General features: G+C 46.5%; 2 protein-coding genes across 4 annotated transcripts in view; one reads left to right on the top strand and one right to left on the bottom strand.

The window, feature by feature from the left end:
- Positions 1-10,032, top strand: part of ADIPOR2 (adiponectin receptor 2) — a 65,420-nt gene extending 55,388 nt beyond the window's left edge. For all 3 annotated transcript variants that reach the window (XM_005865919.2, XM_014539430.1, XM_014539431.1), the window contains exons 5-8: positions 1,538-1,724; positions 2,175-2,362; positions 5,174-5,367; positions 7,189-10,032. In XM_005865919.2, the coding sequence (XP_005865981.1) occupies positions 1,538-1,724; positions 2,175-2,362; positions 5,174-5,367; positions 7,189-7,317 (698 nt within the window). In that variant the 3' untranslated portion in view covers positions 7,318-10,032. The remainder of the gene's footprint in view (positions 1-1,537; positions 1,725-2,174; positions 2,363-5,173; positions 5,368-7,188) is intronic.
- Positions 10,033-14,219: 4,187 nt separating this feature from the next.
- CACNA2D4 (calcium channel, voltage-dependent, alpha 2/delta subunit 4) overlaps positions 14,220-20,916 on the bottom strand; it is a 118,875-nt gene continuing 112,178 nt past the window's right edge. The window contains exons 33-38 of the mRNA XM_005865963.2: positions 20,608-20,663; positions 20,275-20,295; positions 17,725-17,842; positions 15,985-16,097; positions 15,605-15,687; positions 14,220-14,878 (exon numbers count right to left, since the gene is read on the bottom strand). Of these exons, the coding sequence (XP_005866025.1) occupies positions 14,774-14,878; positions 15,605-15,687; positions 15,985-16,097; positions 17,725-17,842; positions 20,275-20,295; positions 20,608-20,663 (496 nt within the window). The 3' untranslated portion in view covers positions 14,220-14,773. The remainder of the gene's footprint in view (positions 14,879-15,604; positions 15,688-15,984; positions 16,098-17,724; positions 17,843-20,274; positions 20,296-20,607; positions 20,664-20,916) is intronic.

Below are 20,916 nucleotides of genomic sequence, written 5' to 3'. Positions count from 1 at the left end.
GCCAGGTTGCCCCCAACAGCCCCCTCCCTGCCAGCCTGGTCGCTCCTAACGCCCCAGCCCCGCTGGTCACCCCTCATGGCCCTCCCGCTGGCCTGGTTGCTCCACGCAGCCTGCTGTTCAGTCGTTTGGTCTTCCCTCACTAACCACCCGCCGGCCTGACCACCCCACGTAGCCTGCTTGTTCAGTCGTTTGGTCGTCCCTCACTAACCCCCCACTGGCCTGGTTGTAGGCAGCCATCTTGTGAGGGTTAATTTGCATATTACCTCTTCATTATATAGGATGTTTTTATTCCTACGCAGGCTTATCTGATAAGTTTAATTTATGTAAAATTAGGCACAGTAAGGAATTAACAACAATAACTAGCAATAAAATATAACAATTATAACAACATATTGTAATGAAAGTTATGTGAATGTGGTATCTGTGTGCTGACACCCCCACCCCCAGTAATAAATCTGATAACCGAGACTGCTACTAAGGGACTAAGGGCTGGGAAATGTATACATTCTGGACAAAGGGATGATTCATGACCTGGGGGCGGGATGGCTTGAGATTTCATCACACTACTCAGAGTGGTGTGCAATTCAAAACACGGATTGTTTACTTTTGGAATTTTTTATTTAATAGTTTCAGACCACTGTTGACCATGGGTAACTGAACCATGGAAAGAGAACTAGACATGGGGGAACTATTACATACTAAATAGTTTCTGGCCTTTCCCCATTTGACTTGCATTTCTTGTCACATTTTATTTCCACTCTCCCCATGTTCCTACCTTGCTAGTATAGTGAGAATAGAACAGAGTATGAAATCAAGTTCATTACTGATGTCTATAACTCCAGGGTAAATGTTTTATTAAATGGATCAAAGTGAATTACTTAGCAAATGTTTAAATTCTTAATATCTGTGCCTTCCTTTTGTTAAGTGGCCCTTCCTTAAGCAGTAAGAACATGACATCTTACGATGAAGAACAATTCAAAAACTGGTTATGAAATAGCTTGAATAGGCATTTACTGTCCTTAATTCTTGAATCTATTGGACCAATTGGAGAGGATCAGAGAAGCATAGTGTTCCTTGACAACTATTGGTGGAGGAAAGCTGTATTTCTTGATAGGGTTTGGAGGTATTGGAATTTATTGCAAAGCAAACGCAAAGTGGGCCTTTGAAAGCTGGATAATAGCATAATGTGCCCAAAATGGTATAAATGGAATTTCATACTAAATCTAGAGGTAGAAGTAGACTGATGTAGTCTTCTAAAGAGTAGCAGGATGGTGTGGTTTATTTTTTGATTATGCTCTTAGACAAATAAGTGATAATATTTTGTATACTCAGTTTATGAAGCTGAGAAGTATATGATGCCAACAATGTTTGAAGTAGCCAAAATTTTGGTTAGGCTTCAGTTATTTAGAAAATTCTTCTTATGGAACTTTCAATCCAGATATCATTGTGATTGTGAAGGTTTGAAAACATAATTAGCGTATAATTTTTTGTCTTCAAAAGGATAATCTTTTCTCTCTCCCCTGCACTCTTTTCCTAGGTTGTGTATTCTTCCTGTGCCTGGGGATCTTTTATATGTTTCGCCCAAACATCTTCTTTGTGGCCCCTCTGCAAGAAAAGGTGGTCTTTGGGTTATTCTTCTTGGGGGCCATTCTCTGCCTTTCTTTTTCATGGCTCTTCCACACAGTCTACTGCCACTCAGAAGGGGTCTCCCGACTCTTCTCTAAGTAAGTATCTGTGAAGTCCATATTTTGATCAATGGTTTAGAGCAGGGGTCCTCAAACTACCGCCCGCAGGCCACATGCAAATACAAATATTGTATTTGTTCCTGTTTTGTTTTTTTACTTCAAAATAAGATATGTGCAGTGTGCATAGGAATTTGTTCATAGTTTTTTTTAAAACTATAGTCCGGCCCTCCAACGGTCTGAGGGACAGTGAACTGGCCCCCTGTTTAAAAAGTTTGAGGACCCCTGGTTTAGAGTCAGTGGGTTAGTGAAAAACATCTAGCAGAGCTGGCAGAATTCTTAATACCACCTCATAGGAACTTTAAAAAATATTAAAGCAAGCACTCCAGTATGCCTCTTAGCTGTCATTGCTAGCTCATGTCATGGGGGATGAATGTGAACATCAGTAAGCAGTGATTTTTAACACTAAATGCATTTCTTTTCCTATTCTAGACTGGATTACTCTGGTATTGCTCTTCTGATTATGGGAAGTTTTGTTCCTTGGCTTTATTATTCGTTCTACTGTAACCCACAACCTTGCTTCATCTACTTGATTATCATCTGTGTGCTGGGCATCGCAGCCATTATAGTCTCCCAGTGGGACATGTTTGCCACCCCCCAGTATCGAGGAGTACGAGCAGGTAAGAGCATGTGGAGGTTTTACATTGAACAGTTACTTATTTGTCAGCCACTTACTAAAGGCTTACCATTGTCTAAGCATTGTGCTATGTACTTGTGATGAATAGATCATAGTTCCTGTTTGAGGGGCTTTTAATGTAGTCTTCATTAGAGCTGAGGAACAGTGGTTAGCTATGTGAGCTGATGTACTTGGGGCAGTGTAGTTTGTTTACTTGAGTTTATGGCCATACGCTGTCAATAAGACAGGGGCTCTGTAACTTTTTTAAAATAAACAATTCCTCTTACTCTCAGTATGAAGTGTACTTTTTGTAGTTATCATTTTTGTTATTTATTTTTATTTTAAAATATGTAATCTGCCTACTGATTGTATTATATTACTGTAGGCATCATACATCTCTTCTGATATAGGGATAAAGAGGCTTTTTTTAAAAAAAATATATATATTTTTATTGATTTTTTACAGAGAGGAAGGGAGAGGGATAGAGAATTAGAAACATCAATGAGAGAGAAACATTGAGTAGCTGCCTCCTGCACACCCCCTACTGGGGATGTGCCCACAACCAAGGTACATGCCCTTGACCAGAATCGAACCTGGGACCTTTCAGTCCGCAGGCCAACGCTCTATCCACTGAGCCAAACCGGTTACGGCTAAAGAGGCTTTTTATTTTTAGGGTAATATCTGTTGAGCTGGAGATCATATGGAAAGCCAGAAGTCTTTGAGTACCTTGGTTGAGCCGTCCTCAACCAAGGACGTACAGAAGTTACAGGTTAACAGAGATAGGTTTTTATCTCCCACTGGACTGGAGACTCCTTATAGCCAAGGCTGTGTCTTGAATTTTCTCTTCCCAGTATCAAACCCAGTGCCCACTGAGAATGAACAAGAAGTATTAAAAGGAGTATTTTTCCGCCCTAGCCGGTTTTCTCAGTGGTTAGAGCATTGGCCTGTGAACCAAATGGTCCTGGGTTCGATTCTGGTCAAGGGCACGTACCTTGGTTGCAGGCTCCTCCTTGGCCCGGGCTCTGGTCGGGGAGCATGCAAGAGGCAACCAATCGATGTGTTTCTCTCACATAGATATTTCTCTGTGTCTTTCCCTCTCTCTTCCAATCTCTCTAAAAATCAATGGAAAAATATCCTCAGGTGAGGATTTAAAAAAAGAAAAAGAAAAAGTATTTTTCCTTTCAACCTTTAAAACATTTTTTTGAAAGAAAACAACTGTTTGGTATTAACATTTAAGCCATGGTTTATCTGCAGTTACCTAGAAGGTTAGGAGTTAAAATTAACTTTATGTTATAACACTCTACCCTATTCCTTCTTTAAGTGTTTATGTGAGCAAATGAGCAGTGGTCAGGGTTGGCTTTCTGTAGTACTTGACTGTGGTGTTAAGCCTGCTTGGGAGCACAAAAAATAAGAATGTCTTTGCTGAGTAGAGCTGCACATCCTGCTTATTATACACATCAGAAGAACCAAGTTCCTGAGCTTTGACTGAGACAATGACAGGCATGACCATTGGCAGCCTTTGCTTAGCATGTAGAGGCAAAGAACAAGTGAAAGAAGGTCATGGTGATTTTTTTTTTTTAGTGAGGAGAGGAGGTAGGAAGTAGTTTTTATTTAGGCCTACTTGATTTTTTTCCTGAGATGAGCATTGTCATTTTCCTCTTCTCTGTTGATGTCCATTTTATTTAGGAATAGGCATTGTACTTAGATCTACTGTTGTATACCAGTAGCTTATATAGTAATGTCCTAAGCAAGCAGTATGCCCCTTTCTTTTGAGAAAGCTTACCAAATGATTGTTTTATAAGGGTCATTCTTAAGTCTTTGTATCAAAAATGTAAAACAATTACTACTCTTGTATGGAGTATTCGTGTAGTGCTTGGTTGACACACAGATTTCAAAGTGGTTTTACAACAGTTTCCTTCAAACTTTTTGATCATGACATTTTCTCTTACAACCCTGAACACACACACACACACACACTGACAGAAACAATAGTTACAAAACTTTTATAAACTAGCTTTTAACTTTCCACTTGTGACCCAGTCTGATATTTGTTATTTTAGCCTAGTTCATTTAAAAAAATTCTGATCCAGACTCAACTTAGTTGGTCATATCCAGAAGTTTGAAAAACACTGCTGTAGATGATTTTGAAGGCATTGGGGCTTGGTGGAGTGTTCTCATACTTCGGTAGACTTCTGTACCTGATTGGTGCTTTTGGGCCTGAAAACTTTCAGAAGCATCTGTGTCTCTGTCTCTCTCTCTCTATCTTGGAAATGAACACATGGCTTAGGCTTGGAGGGATGAACCTCTAGCTGAGTGTAGTTCTAGTGTGGTTTCCAAAAATACTTTGGGGATTCATCAGAACCAATAATTGCCTTTTCTTTCCTCACCTCCACCTCTACTCTCTCATCCCCTCCCCTTTCCATCTCAGGAATATCTGTTGCTTTAAAGTGAAGATAAAATATGTAAAATTGCTTTGTATTGCAACCTGTGTCTATAAAGAGGCAGAATTTAGGGAATTTTAAACCAACTCCTAGAGCTGTCTATTTCTAAAACACTTTCCAATGTGCTTTGAGGACTGCTGAGTCCTTAAGCTAAGCCTCTTTCAGCAGGAGGCTCCTTGCATCTGTAAATAGATCTGTCTTTTAGAACATAGCTGTGCCGTCTCGTGTGGCAGTATCCGAGTTTGAAGTACCTTCTTTTTCTGTTCAAACAAGAAGCTAATGTTGCATTCTACTTTGGAGTATTCAATTTATAATATTTATTTTTTGTTCCTTATTTCTCTTCTGCATTTTTGCCTTTTTCTTGTTATTTCTAGGAGTGTTTTTGGGACTTGGCCTGAGTGGAATCATTCCTGCCTTGCACTATATCATCTCGGAGGGGTTCCTGAAGGCTGCCACCATAGGACAGATTGGCTGGTTGATGCTGATGGCCAGTCTCTATATCACGGGGGCTGCCCTGTATGCTGCCCGCATTCCCGAACGCTTCTTTCCTGGCAAGTGTGACATCTGGGTAAGTGTGATCAGAGGTGGCTATTGTGTATACATACTTATCTCTTAGTGGGTTATTGGCAGACTGGGAAGTGAAATAAATGAAAACGTTTTAGACTCAAAACCAACAGATCTGTACTCTAAGCCTAACTCCCCCTCATCAGTTATGTTTCTCTGGATGATAAGTACAATAATAGCTGTATTTATTGAGTACTTACTGGATGCCTGGCACACGACTGAGTGAGCACTTCACGTGGATTACCTCATTTAACATATTAATCCTATCAGGTATAACAACTGTTAGTAATGTTTTCATTTTGAAGATTAGGAAATGAGGTTTAGAGAGATCAGTAACTTGTCCAGTGTGCCTGGCTATTCAGTGGTAGGGGTAGAACTGGAATCAGGCTAGTCTAAAAACAGAGTGTGAGCTCCTGTATACTGCACTGTACTGGCAAGTCCTTTAGTCGTTCTTCGTCGCAGCTTCCTCATTTATGAAACGAGGATGATGGACCAGATTTTTGCCTAGGTCATCTTTGATCACCAAATTTAGTGATTTGTAATGAGAGATTGAATATATATATATATTTGGTTGGAACAGGAGATAGAGATAACTAGATTGCAGTTAATGGAGGAAAGAGGAAGGGCAAATAAAATATAAAAGACCAATAGATGGAAAATTTTAAAACAGAAGATGGCCTGAAATGTTTTCAACAGTACAGAAGTAGAGTGTTGTTTGATATGAAGTCTGACCTTTGGAATTCTTTTCCTTAACCTGTCAATTTTTTAGACTAAGTTGATCATCTAGTCTCTTTAAAGTTTAGTTTAGTTATCTGTAAAATGAAGATAATGCTAATTTAGGCAATCTTTTGACCTTCAGATTAGCTAATTTATCTCTCTGAGATTGCCTCCTCATAATTTTGGCATTGATATAGATTTCCCCCTTTCCTTCTTTTGGGGAAGAATGAGTCCCCTTTGGTTTCCTAGGAAACAATCTCTATGGATGTGACTTAAAAATCTAGTTTACACTCTAAAATCAGTGTTTTTCCCTTGATAAATACTGTTTTGCTGCTGTACTTTTTCTTTGTTTTTTTTTTTTTTTTTCCTGCTGTACTTTTTAATTTTGAGACTATAATGAGGGGATAGTGTAATTTTGAAGTAATTTTTGGTGCACTGAACATTTGATAATCCCTTTTGAGCATTCAACAGAACAGGTTAAATCAGAAATAATATCACGTTTGTAGACCAGCTTCTGACTTGAGAAGGAAATAAAAGGCCCTGCTTTCCTAGTCTTTTCGATATAGTATGTTATTCATGTAATTCCAGAGTCTTCAAGCTGGAAGACTCTAGCCACCATATGTTTTGACCTTGTACCCAATCCTGGAAATCCCTTTAGTTTTTCTAACAGAGAGCATTTTTGTAACATTTGAATGACCAGAGCTCAAGTGCTTTAGTCCATTATAAAAATATCCATCAACAATGAGGAAAGTGCCCTTCTGTCTATGCAGAGCCCACTGCTAGGCATTAGGGGGTCTTTGGGGCCTTTGTGGTCTGTCTTTGCCCATCATTTGCCCCTGAGTTCACCAGATACTCCACTGTTAAGTGTGCAGAGTTTCATGTCTAGAACTTAGCGGCAGCACCTTGATTTCTGTGGGGACAGCTGGCCTTCAGTTTAGCAGAATATGATATGCCTAATGTATATCCCAACATCTCTGGGCATCTCGAATTTGAGCTCTGTCGCATCCATTCCTTGCCCTCTGCTCAGCATAAGTGATCTTAAGAATCATTAGCAGACTTTTAATAATGCATGGGTTTCTCCACCCCCCTCTCTCTTTTTTGCCTCCAGTTTCACTCTCATCAGCTCTTCCACATCTTTGTGGTTGCTGGCGCTTTTGTTCACTTCCATGGAGTCTCAAACCTCCAGGAGTTCCGCTTCATGATTGGCGGAGGCTGCAGTGAAGAGGATGCACTGTGACACCTGCAGTAACCAGGGCTGGGACCCTGAACCAGGGCCTGCTGCACCTGCAGGCTTTTCCCTTCCTGGCCATTGATGCCAGTACCAGAGGAGCCCCAAAACTTTGACAGCTTCGTGCGCTTGGTGACACACCAGAGGCTCCATGTGGCACATGACTGAGAAGAGAAAAACAAAAATAAATCATACCTCAAAGGATGGAGTGCATCAATTTGGGGAAAAGGAGAAATGGTCCAAACCCTGATGTATTGTTGGGATGTACTGATTGAGGGCTCTGCAAGACCCTTGGCAAACTGGCTTCTGATCCATATCATATTTATTTGATGGGGAAACAGTTTAGCTGGCAGTTCATTCTTCTCTCCCTTTCTCTCTCCTTAAAACAGTAATTCAAACCAATTTAGGTGAACATTTATATCCTATCAAGGGGTGGGAATGTGATTTTAGATGCTCTTTCGGGAGAACAAACAAGTTAATGTAAATAAGATTTCTAACTTACTGTTTAAATAAGAATTTATATAAATGTTTAAAACATAGGGGTAGGGGAGGGAGAATTTTTGTATAGAATGAAACATGCAAGTACCACACACTGTTTCAATTTTGCACAAAGTGACCGGAGGAGGATCAGGTGATAGCCCCAGAATGTATAATGCCTTGGTGCACCATGCTGCCTTCTGAAGGCTGTCATACCCTGGACCCTGGTGGGGCAGAGAGCACAGCCCCTGCCCAGTTATCACATCGCCACTCTCATGCCTGAGAGCCTTGGGGAGTCCTGAGGGAGAGGGAGGTTGTATTTGTTTTCTAAGGAAGCAGCAAGTGAATGGCTGACAGGATGTTAGTTAAGAGCTCTAGTTCAGGTCCTTTGAGAGACCCACTTCTTTTTTATGCCGATGATCCTTTCTAAGGAGCAGAGCCACCTGCTGCAGAAAGTCAGTTATGCTTGCAGGAGGGTAGAGGGGACTAGGAGCTCTGGAAATGTTAGCACAGGGCTGGTCTGGGTGCTTCCTGGCATCCTGTTCATTTTGGGGTGATTTTCATCTGATTGCGGGGATGTGACAGTTTTCCATATCCTTGTTATAGAGCTTTTAGAATATCCTGGAAATGTCCCTCTGATAAAATCCCTGCCCCAACTACCCTTCCTCCTCTTGGAAATAAAAATTGACCTTTTCCCAGCATCATCATTCGTGGCATGGAGCCAATCAAGAGAGTCTGCCTTGTCCAGGTGCCTCTTGAGCTCCTTTACCAAGGTTGGGAGACCGCTTCCTTAGGATTAGGAAAGACGAGTGTCCCCTGGTAACTGTCTTGGTGAACCTCGGTGTGGCAGACATATCTGCTCTCCTTGAACAAAAAAGCCACTAGAACTCTTGTAAGCAGGGTCTAATACCCACCATGGAATAGCAGCAGTCTCTGAATCCCAATTTTAAGGGATAGTGTGGTGGGAAGTTTTAAAAGGAAATTGTATGTTATTGCAATTGAGAGTCTGGGAGAATCTTGAAAGCTGTATCTTTGAAGAGTTGCCAGACGTGTAAAAAAAAAAATTACTTATGTCTTCAAGGTTACCCTGTTATGGCATCAAGGAGAGTGTTAGGGGAAGGCTCTGGTTCATATAATCCTCACATGGCTCATAGGCAAACCACCCAGATAGCACTAGAATCTTAGGTTACTTACTGTCATCCAAGGCTGCAGATGATCGTTACATCCTGGGATTGTGTGCATTAAAATAAACACTGAGGCCCTAAGCATGGGGGCTGGCATCCTCCACCGGGTGTTTGCAAATGTGGGAAGGGTCTCCTATTTATTCTGTATGGGGTTTTCTCGGTTCTTTTTCTCCTCTCTCCCTTCCAATCTCCAGCAAAAGCTGGAATCCAGGAAGAAAGAATCCATTGTAGAACTTGGAAGGAACTTAATAGTATTTTGGTTCTGGATAAGGTCACTACCCTGGTTGCTAGGTGGACCCAGCAAAAGACTCAGTGGGTGAACCAGTTCAGTGCCTGACAGAATAAAGAGCAGTATTACTCCCTCTGAGGGGACAGTCCAGCAGAGCAGTTCCATGTGGAAGGAAGCTCACTTAGCTCCATGGAAGCAACAGCACATATCAGAAGCCAGACTTGCTCTTCGGTCATGCTCTTTGAGGTGTGGGGTGTAAGATGCAGCCTTGAAACACCACCAACAGAGGTAGCTGTCTCTGGGCCCAGTCACCCCACACCCCAAAGAGGAGCCCAATCTGGTTCAACATAGCACAAACCCTTAGCAAACATGAAATTTAACATCAATGATGTATAATCCAGTAAAATCTCCCCTTAGGGTGTGTGTGGGTGTGTGCGTGCCCATTTATAAGTGTGTGTCTGTGCAACTGACTACCAACAGCCTCACTGCACTTGGTCTTACAGTGCTCGCTGAGAACTCTCACCAGGTTGGCGCCTGAATGCCTTACTCTCAGCAGTCTGAGGCTTGCTTGCTCTGTGCAGATTTTTAATTTTCTTTTTTGGCCCTAGGCTGATTAGGACCTCTACAGCTTCATACTATCACCATTAAATAGTGGCCTTTTTCAGTATTTTTTCCTTACCCTTTAAAAATTGCTGAAGCCACAAAGCACATGTTTTGGGGATCATAGAAGTTTGGGGTTTCAGAAAGGCATCTGTTCGATGGTTCATTCACCATGGGATTTCCCTATTTGCTGTATACTCAACTTCTAATAAAAGGAACCAAGTGGAAAATGAACTTTTGTTGTGTATTTTTTTCACTGTCTCAGCTTACCACCCCAGAGCTTTTGGCATTTCTGATTTGAAGTGTTAATTTCGACACTGAAGCTTAAGGAATTTTCAGAAACTTTCTAATCTGAATTCACAAGCCAAAATTCGCATACCCAGCTCACTTCTCAACCTTTCTGACCAAGTTTATTTTATTTTTTAAAATAGGTTTTTATTGATTGCAGAGAGAGGAAGGGGGGAAGAGAGAGAGAGAGAGAAAAACATCAATGATGAGAGAATCATCCATCGGCTGCCTCTTGCATGTCCCCTACAGGGGATTGAGCCTGCAACCTGGGCATGTGTCCTGACCGGGAATTGAACTCTGACCTTTGACCAGGTTTAGAATAGAGGAGAGGGCTAACTCCTTAATTATTAAAGTTTATGAAACTAATATATAATGAACACGTTATGCAAAGGACTCTTGCTATGTCACATAACCCAACTACAACCCTCTGAACTGATCAGCTTACATTACATCGGTGCAAAAACTAAATCAGAAAAGCTAAGGCTGACTGCCGGTGTTCTTTAAGAAGAAAATTCAGATTAGACAGTTTTATGTATATTGACTTAAAAGTTTTGAGGATTTTTAACCCTTTTACTAGTATGTAACTAAAGAAGACTTTTAACTTTTGTCTTAGGTAAATTTAGTTTTGCAGGAGAATTTCCAGTATTGGGATAATATGTCCACTCTGAGTTTTCATTGTAAGGTATAGATAAATGTTAAAGGTTTTCCATATTATCTGCATAGAGAACACTGGATTGCATTCTGCTCTTGAAAAACAAGGAGAAGCCTACAAATAATTCACTTCATTTTTTCTTAGCCTTTTCCAAGCTGTCTACTAGTATATACTCCTCAATATCCTCTGGATAGTGTAAAGCAAATAGATAAGGGCAAGTTTGAATTTTGACTATAGATTGCTAGGGCTCTGGGTAGTCTAGAGAAACCTTTGGGCATTGTTGCTTTAAAATTACCCCAGAAATAATATCATCTTGAGTATTTTGCTTCAGTTACAGCACATTCTGTATTCTCATGGGCATGAACTATGGACTGCCACTCCCTGTATCCTAATGTGCAAACATTTCCTGTTTTCAACTATTGGATTTGGTGAAACAAAGTCAGCCTGGCTCTTGTAACTTCTGCTTGTGATGGCATGGAGGGGGCTCAGGGACCCAAGGAAGCAGGGGTCCAGCTGCATGAACACGAAAGCCTCTCATTACTGCTCACCCACCACCCCTGCTAGCTACACTGACCTAGAAACAGCTGTAGGTTCAGAGTGCAGCTCTGCCATTTGCCAGGTGACAGGTGAGAAGTCATTTCCCCAGCCCTGTTTTCTCACCTGTTAAAATGGGGTTTCTAACATCCTTTGCATCTTTCTGTGAAGTGCTCTCACGGATCAACATTTCTCTAATTTCCCATTGTGATGGGCTGGCGTTTCTGCCAAACTCTTGCTCTAATTTCTCCCTTTTGTGGTCTGTGACTCCCCCATATTTACTTTTCTGACTTTAAGATATGTCCACTCCTTTGCTCTCCTGAACCAAAACTTCACTTAGCACAATTAAGTGACTATAGAAGCATTTTACCTGAAAGCACTTCTATTAAAATACACAAAATTATTAAGTGAATTTAGAAGTTAATATATCTCTGTACTGAGGAAGGAGGCTCTCACAGCAGCCTTGAATTCTGGGTCCCCCAATGATGTGCAGCATTTATAGGGAAAGGGTTTCAAGATTCTGTACCCCAGCCCTAGCCGGTTTGGCTCAGTGGATAGAGCATCAGCCTGTGTGCCAAATGGCCCTGGGTTCGATTCCGGTCAAGGGCATGTACCTTGGTTGCAGGCTTCTCCCTGGCCTGGGCCCTGGTCAGGGCATGTGCAGGAGGCAACCAATTGATGTGTTTCTCTCACATTGATATTTCTTTGTCTTTCCCTCTCTCTTCCAACTCTCCCTAAAAAATCAATGGAAAAATATCCTCAGGTGAGGATTAACACACACAAAAAGTTAAATCTTAAAAAAAAAAAAGATTCTGTACCCCAGACTCTTGTCATTTATTAAATGACTTTGGTTTGAACTTTGTCCCTCTGAAATAAAGGTGATGGCTCTTTAGCTTGAGCCAGGTTGCCACCTGCTGTCCTTTAGTGATTTTGTTAACAGTAGAAAGAGGAACAGTAGTTCTGACCTCTGAAGAAAGGCAAACTCAAGAGAATGTTCTGTTCTTCCAGGTAAGGAGCAAACTAGTTGATCAGAAATGGTCTTTTGATCATTGGTTCTGAAAGAGATTTCCAGATCTTAAAGTCCACTGCAGGCCAGGCACGGCATGGGGTTTAAGTGGACAAAATGAGGCCAGGATCTGCCACAGCACTTCCTAAGCTTGGTTTTAAAATTATATGGCTAAAATAGTTGTTAGATTTGCCTAAAAATGTTGTCTCTGGTTGGGTGGGGAAGATAAGCCTTTCAAAAGACAACACTGAATTTTCCTATAGAGAGACTGGAAGTCTGTGTCTGGGAGGCGGTAGTTGAGGTCAGATGCTGTTGGAGGCCAGGACTAATGCTGAAGAAAGGCATGTGGGTGGCCATGGCCCGTGGCTAGGAAGTGCTCATGCTGCCCTGCTGATCACAATGAGGTCATTGAGACATGGTAATGGGGAAGCTCTGAGCCATGATAGCCACTGGGTTGGAAAAAGGGCTCCCTGCTGCTTCTCACCCACCGGCACCAGGTGGGCAACTGTGACCTTTACCTACTGTCCCTGGCATCCAAACTGTAATTTTTCTGTCCCTCCATGAAACAAGGTAATAGTAGCTAGGCACATTATTACGAATATGGCATTCAAACCTCACAATATTCTAATAATTTGGAGTCAGTTTTCAACTCTGTGTTTCAGTTTCCTGGTCTATGATGTGGAGTTAATACTAGGACCTACTTCAGAGGGATGTTGCAAGGGTTGAATGGGTTAATAACTGCTTTTATCTGGTACATATGAACCTTAGCTATTCCTACCATTATTCTGCCACTTAAACTAGCTAAGTGAATCCCTTATCTTCTCTGAGGTTCGATTTCTTCAACTGTAAACAGGCTGTTAATGCTCACCTCACAGGATTGTTGTGAGACTTAAGTGGTAATGAAAGTAACGTTGTATAATTGATAGCATAAAGCATTTTACAAATATAATGAATGTGTTTTATTGAGTTGGCCTACTTTAGAGAGAAGAGGGCCAATTACTGGTGGGAAACTTGTACTTTGAAGAATGGAGGGCTGAGAAGGGCCCCCCAAGGCCCTGTGTGCTGTCGTTGCCTATGACTATGGTGTGTGGCTAGATCTTCTCATTGGAGGTTGGTTAAATGGAAAGATCTGAGGTCACTCCAGAATTCCTGCCCAGTTCTGCCTTTAATGGAGATTGCTGTCTCTTAGGAGCCAGGTCTGAGAGGGCGGGCCGCAGGAATTCCAGGGCCTCAAGATACTGGAGGAATGTGTATGTGGAGAGTGAATTCCCAAACATAGCTCCCTTACCGTGGGCTCTGCCTGGCAAATTGAAATGTTCCCCAAAGTTCTAACCCCAGGAACAGAGCCAGGTAGTCTCTTTGTAGATCAGTGGGCCTGGACCTCCTGGGGAGTGTGGAGCCAGCCCTCTGGAGACCCTCCCCATGCCACTGTGAGGGCTGCTCTTCCTTGGGACTTTGTTCCACTACAGCCACTCCTGCTGCCTCTGCTGAACCCCATTATCTTCCAACATGGCCGCTGGGCATCTCATGCTTTTCTTAGATGCAAAAGTTCCTTTACATCAGGGCTTTGCAAAGATTTTTAAAAATGTATGTTTTCATTGATTTCAGAGAGGAAGGGAGAGGGAGAGAGAAACATCAACGATGAGAGAATCATTGATTGGCTGCCTCCTGCACGCCCCCTACTGGGGATCGGCCTGCGACCAAGGCATGTGCCCAGACTGGGAATCGAATCATGACCTCCTGGTTCATAGGTTGACACTCAACCACTGAGCCACACTGGTGGGACTGCAAAGATGTTTTTAGAAGTTTTTTTAATAGCAATAGTTTGCAGACATCACATGCAGCTATGTTGGATAAAAGGATTTGGGGTCTTTTCCATTACTATTTCCTTCCCTTCTCTTCTCTCTCTCTCTCTCTCTCTCTCTCTCTCTCTCTCTCTCTCTCTCTCACAGAGTTAGAATTTTTTGAGCAGCAGAAGGAAATTGAGCTGCCCCCACCGTGCATCTCACTTTGAGGCAGCTATGTTTCCTGTGGGGATTGTTCTTGCCCTTGTCTCATTTCAGCTGTTGCTATTGTTGGTCTCATTCTGCCTCTCTTTCTCAGTATCTTTAAGTCCTTGGTTCTACTGAAGACCAGCCAGGTTCATTAGAACAGCTGACCCTATTTTTGGCTGGGTCTGGACTTCTGGAGAATAGATGGAATGAAATCCTTTTGTCTTGGTCCAAGTTGAGCTCGTGCTAGGCTCCTGAAGAGGAGGCAGGAAGGATGGTAGAATGCCCCTCGAGGTGGGCTGGGTGGTTGCAGGCACCCTGGAAGGTCTTGGGGAAGTGGTTTCTGGTTCCACCCAGCAATTTCAGGAGGCAGGGTCATTGAGATAAGCATTGACCTGGGTGATAACCCAGCTGTAGTGAGCTGGGTTCCCCGTCAGTTGCTGACTCCTTAAAATGTCTCTGGAAGGACTACCTTGTCAAAACAGAGGTCAGACTGGGTGGGTGTCACCACAGCAGCTGGGGTGGCAGCAGCCAGGCACACAGAGGCAGCAGGAGCAGGGGGAGCGAGGCGCAGGTTTCTGAGGTGCCGCCACAGTCCTGGGCATTCTCCTGGAACGCAGAGCAGAGATGAAAGGGCAGCATTCACGATGACCTACCAGCCAGAGGAGGCAGGAAGTAGGGCAGGGGTCTCTGGACTAATAGGATCCAAAAGCCTGGGGAAAGGGGGGGGTTTCTGAAAGTGGAGGAAGCACTGTCCCCTCTCTCAGACCCCCTACCTTTTAGGGGGAAGTAGAGGCTGTACACTCAGCCCCAGAACTGGGCTCAAGAATTCTCTGCTTGCCCCCTCTTGGAGTGGCTGCGGGGTCATCCTCTTAGAATGACTTCAGGGAAGCCATTGACTCTGGGAGCATCTTTGATGTGGATTATTTGTGGCAGCCATTTCCAGCAAAGACAATACTGAGTATAAGCACCCAGCTCAGGGCCTGCCACAGGGCGGGTGCTCAATACATGTTGGTCACCATTAGTGTTTTGCACATAATGATTTCCTGTTTGCTTAGGTCATTTGCAGCTAAGTGCAGCAGCAATGAGGACAATATGGGGATGCTGTGTTTTGATTCACTGAGGGCCCAAACCCTGGGAACTGTGTGGCTCTATTTGTAGAAGGCCCCTCGGATCCTGGTTGACTTAGTATTTGCTGCACGTGTCTGAAGGTTTCCACGTGCAATTGCATCCTGTGTCCAGATGCACTCATGTCTTCCATGTGCAGGCACAGCCACAGCGCTGAGAATTTGGGGATGAAGTCCAAGCCCCACCCCTAAACCCCCTCCAGCCCACCTCTGGGTGGAAGGCATGACAGGAATCTGGTCGCCGGCGGAGCTTCTGGGAGCGCATCCTGTCACACTTGATAGAGGCATTATGTGCAGGAGTCACTGTCAAGGCAAACGCCTCATGACAAGAGCTGATTCTGGAGACTCAGTTCTGGAAGAGCCTGCCCCTGGTAGGACCAACTGCCTTACAAGTGGCTTCCAGGGTCAGGAGGCAGTACCCAGGGGCCTGGGGGAAGGTTTGGAGAACCAATAATGATGCTCTGTGTGGGAGAGTGGGATGGTAGTGGTGAGGGAGACTGGCCTCAGCCTCAAAATCTAAGCCCCTCAATCTCTCCTGCACCACTACCCCTCTCTCACTCCGCACATCCTGGCAGATCAGAAGGATATATTTGACTTCTGTAGCCTCCTGAAGGACTGGTGGGAAGATGCTACAGTCACAGGTGGGGTCTGTCACCAGGAGGAGAAGGTTACTATTGGGAATCTGTTGCATCACAAATATCCTGCAGCAAAGAGAGAGGCAGGGCCCTGGAATCCATGGAAGGCTTGACATAGGGCTTCTAGGGGGGAAAACCCCCAAACTTCTAGTATAGAGTTAGGGTGGCAGGGGAAGAAATGGAGTCATGAGGCAGGTCAGATCAGGGCAGTTACAGGAACAGCCCTGGGCAACTGACTCAGTCCTATTGGTTTATTTTACCCACAAGCCTTTGCAAATGCTCCTTTCCTAGCAGATTGGAGAAGGCGAGGAAGTCTTAATTGGAACATATATGAGAGTTAAAGTTATTATTAATATATGCAGGACAACAGGTATAAATCAGGACTGCACCAAGCAAATAGGGATGTGTGGCTCTCCTTGCTTAAATGTGGTGGGGGCAGGCCATATGGGGAAGATGCAATGCTCAGCCTTGGCCACGAGGTGGCACAGTGCCCCTGCATACTGCCCAGGAATCCTGTGAAGAGGGAATGAGTAAAGGGTTATGGAGAGCCTATTATGCACAAGGCCTGGTGTATTACATAACAGCTGCCCCTTACTGACCATTTCCTCCGGGTTTTGTATACACACACACACACAAACACACACACGTACATAACCTTTACCACACTACATGAAATTATTTCCCTTTTGTAGATGAGAACATGGAGGCTAGAATTGGCTAAGTAACTTGCCCAAGGATACACAGCTAGGAAGTAGCAGAGCCACTTTTTAAACTCAAGTCTGTCTACCCTAAAGTCTTGGCTTTGCATCATAGCATTTACTTCATCCTTACAACAAGCCTTTGAGCTAAGTGCACAAATAACAATAGTCCCAAGAGAACTGCTGTGGTAAAGTTAAAATCCCACTGGCATTACACAAGGGTGAGAGATGGAAACCTGACTGTCTGACGCCAAAGTCTGAGGCGCTACACTATGAAAGAATTCGCTCGAAGTCTGGGGTCTCTCAAGGACATCCTGGGAAGCCCTTGGTGAATGGCAAGGCTGACCAAGGGGACAGCCTGGAGGGATCTCAGCCTCCAGGAGAGAAGTTCCAGGGAGCATGGCCCCTGAGGCCAGGGGTGGGGTCATCAGGAGGGAACTTTCATTCAGGCCTCCCTAGGCCAGGCTGGCAGAGCGAGTTGGATCTAATGGACTCTCCATGGGGGAAGGCTGAGTCTAGACTGGGCCCACGCACTTCTCAGAACATCCTTATGCTTTCCCCTTTCTCTGCACAGACAGATTTCTAAGGGGGAGCTGGCTTGTCATTTCCTCAAATCTACCCTTGCCTTCCAAGATCTCTCGATGGAGTTCAGCTCGTGTGGCCCTGACACTGAGCTTCGATGCAGGAGTGAGTGAGATAGACATTGAATCATGGGATCATTTCTGTCTGGGATGGCTTTGGGGCCTGGCGTGGAGATGACTTGCTCACAAGGACCTGGCCTCAGGACCACCATTCCTTAGCCCCCAACTGGCCTCCACCCTCACACCCTCTGCCTCAGCCTGTTTCCTTCACTAAGGGGACTGGGAGAGCGTGCCCTTTCACTTAGAGCACCCTCGCCTTCCTCCCCATTTACAGACGCGCCCCCCTCCCCCCTCCCGTGAGTGACCAAGCCCTGCCCCGAGGCTGGGGGCAGGAAGAGCTGCCTCAGGTCTTACTTCTGGCAGGCCCCACAATCGATGATCCCGTTGGCCTCCTGGATGGCCCTCTGGTGCACAAACACGGGGTACTCCGTGTCGCAGGGCTGCAGCATGTCCTGCTTCCTGTGCTTGTGGGCTGTGGGGAGACAGGTGCGATGGGAGAAAGCGCATCATCGAATAGGAAGGGCCTTCAGAGTCATGCCTGGAGGGATCTCAGCTTCAACACCTCCAGGCCCTAGTCCATTTGCAGATGGCTCCTTTGTCAGAAAGCTCTCAGAACACGTAAAGGAGGGGTAGGGCGGGAGAAAAGGGGAAGGCAAAGGAACAGAATCAAAGTAGTAGAGTGGATCCCAGTGGACAGGGCAGCAGGCTGGGCCTCAGGGTGCCTCGGGTTCAGTTGTGTGTGACTGACACACTAGTCTCATGACCTGGCGAAAGCCACTTCCCGCCTGTGGAAGCCTGCTTCCCTACTGTAAGCTGGGCTGGGAGGGGGAGAGCACCTTCTCAAAGGCTCCTTCAGTGTTGATGTGCAGAGTCTGAGAGGAAAGCAGAGCTGATCAGAGTGCCCAGGGGTGGCTCGGGGAGACTTCAGCCCTTCACCCCACCACCCTTCCAATTCAGTATGGACAGGTGACGTCTCCTCAGCCAGCTGAGGCGCTCTGCGAGTGCAGGGCCTGGGCAAGCCCCAGGTGTGCCCTCCGTCCCTGCTGCTGGTGAGAGCAGAGCAGTGAGGGCCGGCGCCCGGCTGCGGGGCTGGGGGACGGCTGGGCAGGGGCCCTCAGTGCGTGTCTGTGGTGCACTTGAGTCATTCAGAAAGGACTCAGCACACAGGAGAGTAGGTCCCGGCTTCCTGCTCTGGACGGCCATGCTCGCTCCTGAGGTGAGCAAAAGCAAACAAGGCCAGCTCCCAGGCGGAGGGACATTGTTTTCGTTCAAAATAGCAGTGTCGTTTCGGTGCTACAGTACCCCTCTTTCTGAACGCCACTTTCCACGCCTTTCCTTTTGTTCTCAGAGCTCTCTGTGAAATAGGCAGGACAGGCCGCATTCCCCCATTGTGTAGACATGACCTTTGGCAGGGTCACACAAAGGTCAACAGGGAGTTACAGGTCTCCTCAACCCCCAGACCCAGAAATGTCCCCGTACAGCCCTGCTGAGGGTCAGCCAGGGCCACACTGACCTCTAAGGGTGTTGCTGAGCAGCGCCGCTCTCCGGCCCCTGGGGTTCGAGAAGGGGTGCTCTGGCTGCAGCCTGCAGAGGCCCAGGGCCTGGCTCCTTTCCTTCCAGGCCCAGTTGCACGAGCCTCGCACCCAGGGGGCTGGCTCAGGCTGGCCTGTCCCCCCTGTCAGCTGAGCCACCTTGTGTGGTAGGTCATCGCAGGGATAACAAGAGCCACATGCCAACAGCAATAGGCGAGTGGCTTCCCCAAGGGCACACAGCTGCCCTCTGCCCAGGCCCTTGGACTCTAAGCCCAGAGGACACGGCTGACCGGCGGGCCAGGCCTGCTGGGCGGGTGGAAGGAGCCCAGGACAGCGGCCTGAGATGGGAAGTTCTGGACAGGCAGGATGAGGGAGCTCACGCTCAGCCTTGTCGGCACAGATGCTGGCAGAGGACAGAGGGGCGCTCTGTCCCTCCTGTTCCCGAGCCGCCGGGCGGAGGGACCTGTTTCTAGATGGGTGGTGACACATGGTTCCTGGTTCCTGTCACAAACACCCCGTGACTGAATGTCTCGGGCGGTCCTGTGAAGACTGCCGGGTGTGATTTCCAAAAGGAGTCTGGAAACATGGCAGGGGTTGGCCACGTGAGCTGAGGGCCGGCGGTCACACCAGCAGGCCAGTGGTGAGAGCAGGCAGAGGGGGAGTGAAGCAGGCCTGCAGGGACAGCAGTGCGAGTGGCTTTTCCATCAGGAAGCAAAAGAAGGGGTGCAGCCCCAACGGTGGAGAAGTCGCAGAACACCAGGGAAAGGCTCTATAGCAAGCAAGGGTGGAGCAAAACCTGCTAAGGTGCGACAGTGTTGCATGGTACAGGAGCCTGGGCCACCCAGGGAGTGGAAGCGGTCCATGTCCCTTTACAGGTAAAGACCAGGTAGCCTCATCTTCCTGGGAATGTGGTCAGAGTCCCAACTGGCTGACAGGACATGGCTTTGATTTGTGGTCAGACCTTTGGGAATTGCATTATCCCAGGAGTGTCCCCGTGATCAGATGAGGCCTCTGCCGGCCACCCCGCAACCCTGAGCTGGAGGCCGCACTGTTCGTGCCGCAGGGTGACCTGGTGGCCGCTCACCTGATGTGGCCGCAGCCACTGGACCGCATCCCCCTTTCCTCTGGGAACTGCAACGTCCTCCCTGAGGAGACGGCTGGGCTCCATCTCGCCCGGGTCGGACTGTGCTTGTGGGGGATGAGGTCTGGGCTGCACCCCACCCCTAAGCCATGGGACTTTACACTGGAGGAGATCCTGAGTTGGGGTGCCCCGGGATGAATGCACCCCTTTAAGGGAGAGCTGAGGGGGCCCTTTGCAGCCCCAGGCTGCCTCCCGCTCCCCCTACCCGGCTCCACAGTGGGTGCTACTTACAGTGATGAAAGACAGCTTTGGCTGCCCAGGACATGAGGCCCAGCACAGGGTGGGCATAATGTCACACGAGGTCAGGATGTCACAAGGTGGTGATGTCACATGGGATGAGTGATGTCACATGGAGCAGTGGTGTCCAGAGATGGTGTGATGTCACACAGAGGTGGGGAGCCAGGAGGGGAAGGTGACGAGAGAAGGCCAAGCAGGATGAGATATGAACAGTGAGCTGCACAGAGCCCCTTCCCCTCTGTGACCCCCCAGAGGGGGAGGTTTCCAGTTAGCTGACTGAAATGGCACTGGTAGCAAACACAAGGTCATGCAGTCACAGGTGCTCACCCTGGGCCCCGTGGCCGGCTCTCCGGGAGCCCCAGGCACTCCACTCCAGCAGGAACCTGTCAGACACGGCACCGAATCCGACTGAGTGGCCGGGGCGCTGGCGCTCCCCGCTGCTCCCCGGCCCAGCCCTGTTCTCCTGGACATCCTCTTGCCTGCCCGGGGGTCCCCGAATGAGCAGAAAGGTGCCCCTGGCAGCAGCAGAGAGGAGGCCCCATACACACAGGACAGTTCCTCCCCGGACCTTCCCCCTCCTCTGGCTCCCTCAGAAGACACATCTGCATGAAGTCCCCAGCTGCCCCCCCACCCACC

Source organism: Myotis brandtii, unplaced genomic scaffold (genome assembly GCF_000412655.1).
Source record: "Myotis brandtii unplaced genomic scaffold, ASM41265v1 scaffold216, whole genome shotgun sequence".
NCBI lineage: Eukaryota > Metazoa > Chordata > Mammalia > Chiroptera > Vespertilionidae > Myotis > Myotis brandtii.
The sequence above is the reverse complement of the archived record's forward strand: the minus strand, read 5'-3'. Positions and strand labels throughout refer to the sequence as shown.